Source organism: Salvelinus namaycush, chromosome 1 (genome assembly GCF_016432855.1).
Source record: "Salvelinus namaycush isolate Seneca chromosome 1, SaNama_1.0, whole genome shotgun sequence".
Lineage (NCBI taxonomy): Eukaryota > Metazoa > Chordata > Actinopteri > Salmoniformes > Salmonidae > Salvelinus > Salvelinus namaycush.
The window spans coordinates 72,272,109-72,282,262 of NC_052307.1; the positions used below are offsets into that span (position 1 = coordinate 72,272,109).

At 45.7% G+C, this 10,154-nt stretch overlaps 1 protein-coding gene across 1 annotated transcript in view; it reads left to right on the forward strand.

Moving 5' to 3' along the window:
* Positions 1–10,154, forward strand: part of LOC120052815 (alpha-ketoglutarate-dependent dioxygenase FTO-like) — an 87,233-nt gene that overhangs the window by 25,224 nt on the left and 51,855 nt on the right. The window contains exons 3-4 of the mRNA XM_038999983.1: positions 537–1,581; positions 3,640–3,765. Coding sequence (XP_038855911.1) covers positions 537–1,581; positions 3,640–3,765 — 1,171 coding nt within the window. The remainder of the gene's footprint in view (positions 1–536; positions 1,582–3,639; positions 3,766–10,154) is intronic.

A 10,154-nucleotide genomic window follows, 5' to 3' on the forward strand; every position in this document is an offset into this window, starting at 1 on the left:
CACTGCCATTGGTACTAGTCCAGACCTTCTGTCATCCCACTGCCATTGGTACTAGTCCAGACCTTCTGTCATCCCACTGCCATTGGTACTAGTCCAGACATTCTGTCATCCCACTGCCATTGGTACTAGTCCAGACCTTCTGTCATCCCACTGCCATTGGTACTAGTCCAGACATTCTGTCATCCCACTGCCATTGGTACTAGTCCAGACCTTCTGTCATCCCACTGCCATTGGTACTAGTCCAGACCTTCTGTCATCCCACTGCCATTGGTACTAGTCCAGACCTTCTGTCATCCCACTGCCATTGGTAATAGTCCATACCAAAGCCTTCTGTCTATCCCACTGGAGACAGAGGACTTATCACTTGGAAAGATACTTAGCTCATACCATAGAATTAGAAGGAACATGGCTAGTTTTACAATATTTATGTTGTCTGTGTACTTGTTCTCCATCAATTGTTTCTGGAGACAGAGGGACCACTTAACTCATAGCAGGCAGAACAACAGCTAATTGATCTGTGTTTGTTTGTGTTCCAGTGGGAGACTAGCTACTCTGGCCTGGCTCTGCGGCGGTCCTGCTCCCTGCCTGAGGAGCTCCATGGTCGGGTGGAGGCTGCTCTGCTCACCCTGCGGCGGAGGGGCTGTTTCCTGAGGGACCTGGTGAAGGTGAGGGACCGAGACGTCTTCACCGCCGTGTCCCGGGTGCTGCTGGGTCAGCCAGGAACCACCTACCGCTACCTGGACACGCGGCTCTTCACCATCCCCTGGCACACAGACGAGCAGAGAGGGACCTGCTGCGACCCAGACCTCAGCGCTGCCTGCAAAGCACTCTGGGAGCTCAACTGCTTCTTCTGCTCTGATGTCGGAGACAGGAAGGAGGGGGATGTTTTCAAGCAGTGCAGGAAAGAGTTGGTTGGTGCTATAGAGTCTAAACCCAGTGTAGAAGAAGACACGGAGTCTAAAGATAGCGAGGAGTCCAAACCCAGTGACGATGGAGGAGACTCGGAGTCCAAGCAGAGTGAGGAGGGAGAGACTGAGTCAAAGCACAGCGACGATTGGGACATAGAGTCAAAACACAGTGAAGAGGAAGGCCCATCGTCCAAACAGGATGCAGCGTGGGAGTCAAGACACAGCGACGAGATGGGAGACATGAAGACTAAACAAACTGAACTGGGTAGTCCAGCGGGGTCAAAACAACACAGTGAGGGAAAACACACAGGCTGGAAGCACAGGCCAGCTGGCAGCACAGAGACAGAGACCACAGGCCTAGGCCCTCAGGAGAAGCCTGTGGCTGAGCTAAAATACAGTCTCTCTGGGTACCACATTGAAGATGAGGAGGATGAAGACCAGCAGAGTGGCCAGGGATGCTCTAACCTCAACCCTGCTAAGACATCCTGTCCTGGCCCGACCCAGTTCAACGTCACCCTGCTCAACTACATGGACCCAGCAGCTATGAGCCAGCTGAAAGAAGAGCCGTATTATGGGATGGGTAAGATGGCTGTGGGCTGGCACCATGATGAGAACCTGGTCAGCCTATCTCCTGTGGCCGTCTACAGCTACAGCTGTCATGACGACGACAAAGGTGAGGGTCAAAGGTCATACTGTATAGTTGTTGTATATCACTGTCAGTAGTGGTGGATCCCCGTCAAACTAGACCCAAACTTCCTCAAAAACACCCTTCAGTCTCACTTGTTATCCCATTTTTATCACTCCACCCACAACCCCTTAGAAGTAGCTATTTTCTTCTCCACTGTGATGTCATTTTGAGCTACTATCTCTATCAGATGCAGCTAACAGTTAACGTTGTGTATGTGGCCCTACAGCAGCTCACTTCCAACAGCTTTACAGCATTTATCTCAGACACGGCCTCCAGTGAGCCAGCCATCAGATCTATCAGCCTGATAGTGTCAGGGCATTATCAAATGTCATCACAGACTGCCTCTGTTCTGTTCTGACAGGCTGGGATGCCTTATCGCTAGCAGGGCCAGGGGGTGAGGGAAGATCATCAACACACACTCTCTGGGACACATTCAGGGGCTAAACACATGCTGAACGGCACACTACAAAACTCCAACAACTCGCCCAGCCTTATCGCTCAACGATCTGATCTAAGTCATTTCCTCCAGAAATGATCAATGTGTAATTATCTGATATGGAATAATGAGTGTCTGCTTTGATTACTGGTTCTAGACTGTACAGCAGTATTGAGGCAGTGTTTAGCCTAGATGTTCTATCATAGTGGGTCTCGGCCTGATTTTATAGGGCTGATGTGAGTGTATCTTTTTTGATGGAGTTCATTCATTGATTGATCGATCATGATCATATTTTTAAATCAAATATGTACTCTGTTTTACTATCAAGATGCACGATCCCCTTTTCACATGGCCATACAGTTCACAACCACATCTCATCTTTGCAGCGGGCCGACATCATTTCAGAGGGATTGGCTAAACAGAACCATCTGCCGTAGAGTAGAAGACTGTGGAGATGATTTGTTCTGACCCATGTGACCGTTGACCCCTGGGAACGCTGGCTTCAAACAGCACAGGACCGACCGGCCGGGGCTGTAGTCTAGGTAGACTGTTCTATCTGCAGCTGTGCCTTTCCTTTGTAGGCCAAACTGACCCCACAGCACCAGACTTCACAGGCAAACCTGACAAAGTTTAGCAGCACTGCTCGCTAACCCCGCTGTGCATTACTCAAGAAATGTTATGTTCACTTTGGGCCAGATCGTTCTGAATACTCCCAGAACCACAGAGATGGAATTGTTACCATGCGGAATGTTGTTTTTTTACGAGGGGGCCCATGTTGTTTCTCCATTGTTCTCGGCTGCGCCACAGACAAAGCCCCTCTCTCTCTCTTTCTCAACTCAATAATTGAGCTGTTTTGCATCACACAGTCTGGTACGTACAGTAACCAGTAACCTTCTAAGCATGTTTATTTGCATGACACCTGTCTTTCTTTTGACACGCTTAGTTTTCATGTCAGGTCTGGGAGAAGTCTAGTATTTGTCTCTTTTTCCCAAGGCTCTGGTGTTTCAGAATGGTTTTATTTAGAGTCACCCAGCTGCTCTCATCCGGAGGTATCTGGCTTGGCGGCAGAGTGTTTTCCGGCTGGAAAGACCACAATGCTCTTTACTCCAGCTCCAACACCATTCCCATCCTGGGTCCTTTAGGAGCAGTGTCATTAACGGCTCTCTCAGAAAGTACTGGCTGGAAATTAAGTTACTATTTATCCTCTGCTGAGCAAAGGAAAAGACCTGATTTGCCGTGGGGCTGAGAGAGGCCCAGGAACACTTTAGTATTGATTTATGCTGAAGGGTGTGGACCTAACGGGCTGGGTAGATCTCGTTTTCTCACCATGCCTCGGATGGAGGACAGACAGGGAGAGGCTGGGTGAGAGGCTCAGAGACTGGCTATGGGAGGAGAATAGTCCCCACTACCCTGTCTGTCTGCTGCCCCTACACACACAAGCTACCTAACATCAAATACTTTTATTTTAAAGGCTGTCCTCTTGTACAGAAACTGTGATGAAGACACAAGTTGTACTGAGAGATAATGTAACAATATGCCCTGTCTCCTATTGTATATTTGGTTATGATCTGACTGACCTAAGTGGTGGGAGTGTTTGTGTTTAGCAGGTGTGAGCTCGGAGGAGGGTCCTACAGAGAAGGGCTGCTGGAGGATTGGTCTAAAGGTGGCCTGGGACATCCACACCCCTGGATTGACCCTCCCACTGCAGTCCGGAGACTCCTACTACCTGAGAGGTACTAGAGCATGCACACCACTCCTTCTACATGACATCGCTAGTCTGTGTGAGATTTACACTTGATGTTCTAGTGTGTTTGGTTTACTGTGTCCCTACTGACCCATAGAAGCAGGATGTTCTTCAGACTCTCTCTCTTTTTCTACCTCTCTTTTCTGTTTTTCTCTCTCGCTCTCGCTCTCGCTCTCTCGCTCTCTCGCTCTCTCGCTCTCTCGCTCTCTCTCTGACCAGAAGCTCTATTCTGTTCCGCATGTAGCTCGGACTCTGGCCTTCTTGTGTATCTGTAACCCTAAGGATCCATGTAATTGCATGCATTAGAGAGGTTAAGGAAACCAAATGTTATTTTGTGACCCGGTGCTGTGGCAGCGGTGCTGGTGGTGTCTCTATGGAGTGGAGAGGACAGGCAGCGGGCCAGGAGGGTGTAAATCAGACCTTAATGCTGATGGCTACAGCAGATGCCTTTCCCTTTCATCTCCGCCTGCTGGGTCGGGCTGCTCTTAGCTTCTACAATACAGGACAAGGCTACACAGCTATTATTGGCTACCACTAGGTTCCCCATCACAGCAGCACGCCATGTCCCACACTGTGTATGGCTTAGGACCTCCAAGACGTCATTGTGTGTATTTGTCTGGGATCGTTGGTGAAATATGACTGCATCATTTTTTTGGACACGTACGAACAGACACACACACAAAGACACAGGCAAGAACATGCAGGAACAGACTCATATTCTACCTCAAAACATGTTGATTTGAGTAGAAACCATGAGTTGGAGTGACCTCACGAGACATAACCCAGACAGGATGAGATTTGTCACTTTCAGTCCAGGCATGATAACAGAGTGATGGCCTGCTCTACAAACACCATTGTAATTGGACCTGACTGAACTCGATCAATGGGGATTTATGTTACCGTTTGGAAGATCCCGACAGGATCACTATGATACTGTATCAGCTCACACAGTCAGTCTGTCTCACTCCTACACCTGGATCAGGTACACAGTACAGACACTAACTACTGTAATCAACCAAGACTACATTCAAGAAACTAGTCCACTCAGTATTTAAGTTGGAGGTTATAGCATGCCTCGACAAGGGACAGAAATAAAAGCTTGCTTTGTGATGCCTGTTGACTAGTGGCTTTGTGGTGTTTTTTAAATTTTATTCAATTTTTTTTGTTGTTGTAGTTTTTGTCACTTTTTCTCCCCAATTTCGTGATATCCAGTTGGTAGTTACAGTCTTGTCCCATCGCTGCAACTCCCATACGGACTCGGAGAGGTGAAGGTCGAGAGCCATGTGTCCTCCCGAAACACGACCCCGCCAAGCCGCGCTGTTTCTTGACACACTGCTCGCTTAATCTTGAAACCAGCCAGACCAATGTGTCGGAGGAAACACCGTACAGCTGGCGACCGAAGTCAGCGTGCATGCTCCCGGCCCGACAAAAGGAGTCGCTAGAGAGCAATGGGACAAGGATGTCCCAGACGGCCAAACCATACCCTAATCTGGACGATGCTGGGCCAATTGTGTGCCGCCTCATGCATAGGTATCCCGGTTGCTGCCAGCTGCCACACAGCCCGGTATCGAACCTGGGTCTGTAGTGATGCCTCTAGACCGTTGCGCCACTCGGGAGGCCCCTGGCTTTGTCGTGTTTTGATAAGGAACGGGCCCGTGTACCATCACGGACACCATCATTCCTTTTTAGCACCGTTAGTCAGTGACTCAACCTCTGAACTGTTAATGTTGTGTGTGTGTGTGTAATATGTGTGTGCAAATTTAATCAGCCGTTATTTCCAACCAAATGGAATTTCAGTGGTTAAAAAAGAACAATACAAGTCTGACACCGAGCCTGTTGGGTAATACGATTTCCAGCTCCCAACTCACGAGGGACCTGAGAAAGAGTTGACCCAATATATTTAAAAGCCTGCTGCTTCCTGGAAAAAAGAAGGGGACAAGTGGCAACAGATGAGGGGGTAGAGAAAGAAAGATAAATATTTATTACAGAAATCGAGTTTGTCCCCCCAGTGCCATCAGACTGTGGAGGACCAGATTGATGGAGATCATTTATTATTGGATATAAACTGTTTTAAAGACGGGAGTCATTCCCCCCAGAGACCTAATCCTTCACAATCTCATCAGAGGATAACACAGAACAGTGGGGGAACTTGTTTTGTTTGTCATGCTCTTTTTCAGTTTTTTCCCTCACTACCTCATAATAATATCTATCTTCCTAAAGCACTTCACTGTTTGACTTTCAAACCAAAGGCATTAGCCAGCCACACTGCTCAAGGCGGGGTGTAAATATGCACATGTGCTGTGAGTGACAGCTCTGTAATGGCTAAATTAATGATTTTTATGTGGAGCAAATAATAACAGAGCTGGGCGACATCTAAACACACAAGCAAGCTCGTGGACTGACGGGACTGATACACTAGAAACAGCAGTTGGGATCGGATAAGGATCTTCGTTTATTGGATAAATGTTTGTTGATTTCAGACCTCCATCATGAGGGAATGAATGAGATCTGACAGCGTTTGTTGATATGAGACCTCCATCATGAGGAATGAGATCTGACAGTGTTTGTTGTTATGAGACCTCCATCATGAGGGAATGAATGAGATCTGACAGTGTTTGTTGTTATGAGACCTCCATCATGAGGAATGAGATCTGACAGTGTTTGTTGATATGAGACCTCCATCATGAGGAATGAGATCTGACAGTGTTTGTTGATATGAGACCTCCATCATGAGGGATTGAATGAGATCTGACAGTGTTTGTTGTTATGAGACCTCCATCAGGAGGGATTGAATGAGATCTGACAGTGTTTGTTGATATGAGACCTCCATCATGAGGAATGAGATCTGACAGTGTTTGTTATGAGACCTCCATCATGAGGAATGAGATCTGACAGTGTTTGTTGTTATGAGACCTCCATCATGAGGGAATGAATGAGATCTGACAGTGTTTGTTATGAGACCTCCATCATGAGGGAATGAATGAGATCTGACAGTGTTTGTTATATGAGACCTCCATCAGGAGGGAATGAATGAGATCTGACATTTACATTTACATTTTAGTCATTTAGCAGACGCTCTTATCCAGAGCGACTTACAGTAGAGTGCATACATTTTATTACATTTTTTTACATACTGAGACAAGGATATCCCTACCGGCCAAACCCTCCCTAACCCGGACGACGCTATGCCAATTGTGCGTCGCCCCACGGACCTCCCGGTTGCGGCCGGCTGCGACAGAGCCTGGGCACGAACCCAGCCCAGCCTGGGCGCGAACCCAGAGACTCTGGTGGCGCAGCTAGCACTGCGATGCAGTGCCCTAGACCACTGCGCCACCCGGGAGTCTGACAGTGTTTGTTGTTATGAGACCTCCATCATGAGGGAATGAATGAGATCTGACAGTGTTTGTTGTTATGAGACCTCCATCATGAGGAATGAGATCTGACAGTGTTTGTTATATGAGACCTCCATCATGAGGGATTGAATGAGATCTGACAGTGTTTGTTGTTATGAGACCTCCATCATGAGGGAATGAATGAGATCTGACAGTGTTTGTTATATGAGACCTCCATCATGAGGGAATGAATGAGATCTGACAGTGTTTGTTGTTATGAGACCTCCATCATGAGGGAATGAATGAGATCTGACAGTGTTTGTTATATGAGACCTCCATCATGAGGAATGAGATCTGACAGTGTTTGTTATATGAGACCTCCATCATGAGGGAATGAATGAGATCTGACAGTGTTTGTTGTTATGAGACCTCCATCATGAAGGAATGAATGAGATCTGACAGTGTTTGTTATATGAGACCTCCATCATGAGGAATGAGATCTGACAGTGTTTGTTATATGAGACCTCCATCATGAGGGATTGAATGAGATCTGATAGTGTTTGTTGTTATGAGACCTCCATCATGAGGGAATGAATGAGATCTGACAGTGTTTGTTGTTATGAGACCTCCATCATGAGGGAATGAATGAGATCTGACAGTTTGCTGTTATGAGACCTCCATCATGAGGAATGAATGAGATCTGACAGTGTTTGTTGTTATGAGACCTCCATCATGAGGAATGAATGAGATCTGACAGTGTTTGTTGTTATGAGACCTCCATCATGAGGAATGAGATCTGACAGTGTTTGTTATATGAGACCTCCATCATGAGGAATGAGATCTGACAGTGTTTGTTATATGAGACCTCCATCATGAGGAATGAGATCTGACAGTGTTTGTTATGAGACCTCCATCATGAGGAATGAGATCTGACAGTGTTTGTTATATGAGACCTCCATCAGGAGGGAATGAATGAGATCTGACAGTGTTTGTTATATGAGACCTCCATCATGAGGGAATGAATGAGATCTGACAGTGTTTGTTATATGAGACCTCCATCATGAGGGAATGAATGAGATCTGACAGTGTTTGTTGTTATGAGACCTCCATCATGAGGAATGAATGAGATCTGACAGTGTTTGTTGTTATGAGACCTCCATCATGAGGAATGAAGGAGATCTGACAGTGTTTGTTGTTATGAGACCTCCATCATGAGGGAATGAATGAGATCTGACAGTGTTTGTTGTTATGAGACCTCCATCATGAGGGAATGAATGAGATCTGACAGTGTTTGTTGTTATGAGACCTCCATCATGAAGGAATGAATGAGATCTGACAGTGTTTGTTATATGAGACCTCCATCATGAGGAATGAGATCTGACAGTGTTTGTTGTTATGAGACCTCCAACATGAGGGAATGAATGAGATCTGACAGTGTTTGTTATATGAGACCTCCATCATGAGGGATTGAATGAGATCTGATAGTGTTTGTTGTTATGAGACCTCCATCATGAGGGAATGAATGAGATCTGACAGTGTTTGTTATATGAGACCTCCATCATGAGGGAATGAATGAGATCTGACAGTGTTTGTTGTTATGAGACCTCCATCATGAGGGAATGAATGAGATCTGACAGTGTTTGTTATATGAGACCTCCATCATGAGGAATGAGATCTGACAGTGTTTGTTATATGAGACCTCCATCATGAGGGAATGAATGAGATCTGACAGTGTTTGTTGTTATGAGACCTCCATCATGAAGGAATGAATGAGATCTGACAGTGTTTGTTATATGAGACCTACATCATGAGGAATGAGATCTGACAGTGTTTGTTATATGAGACCTCCATCATGAGGGATTGAATGAGATCTGATAGTGTTTGTTGTTATGAGACCTCCATCATGAGGGAATGAATGAGATCTGACAGTGTTTGTTATATGAGACCTCCATCATGAGGGAATGAATGAGATCTGACAGTGTTTGTTGTTATGAGACCTCCATCATGAGGAATGAGATCTGACAGTGTTTGTTATATGAGACCTCCATCATGAGGGAATGAATGAGATCTGACAGTGTTTGTTATATGAGACCTCCATCATGAAGGAATGAATGAGATCTGACAGAGTTTGTTATATGAGACCTCCATCATGAGGAATGAGATCTGACAGTGTTTGTTATATGAGACCTCCATCATGAGGGATTGAATGAGATCTGATAGTGTTTGTTGTTATGAGACCTCCATCATGAGGGAATGAATGAGATCTGACAGTGTTTGTTGTTATGAGACCTCCATCATGAGGAATGAATGAGATCTGACAGTGTTTGTTTTTATGAGACCTCCATCATGAGGAATGAGATCTGACAGTGTTTGTTATATGAGACCTCCATCATGAGGAATGAGATCTGACAGTGTTTGTTATATGAGACCTCCATCATGAGGAATGAGATCTGACAGTGTTTGTTATATGAGACCTCCATCAGGAGGGAATGAATGAGATCTGACAGTGTTTGTTGTTATGAGACCTCCATCAGGAGGGAATGAATGAGATCTGACAGTGTTTGTTGTTATGAGACCTCCATCATGAGGGAATGAATGAGATCTGACAGTGTTTGTTGTTATGAGACCTCCATCAGGAGGGATTGAATGAGATCTGACAGTGTTTGTTGTTATGAGACCTCCATCAGGAGGGAATGAATGAGATCTGACAGTGTTTGTTATATGAGACCTCCATCATGAGGGAATGAATGAGATCTGACAGTGTTTGTTATATGAGACCTCCATCATGAGGGAATGAATGAGATCTGACAGTGTTTGTTGTTATGAGACCTCCATCATGAGGGAATGAATGAGATCTGACAGTTTGTTGTTATGAGGACCTCCATCATGAGGGAATGAATGAGATCTGACAGTGTTTGTTATATGAGACCTCCATCATGAGAATGAGATCTGACAGTGTTTGTATATGAGACCTCCATCATGAGAATGAATGAGATCTGACAGTGTTTGTTGTTATGAGACCTCCATCATGAAGGAATGAATGAGA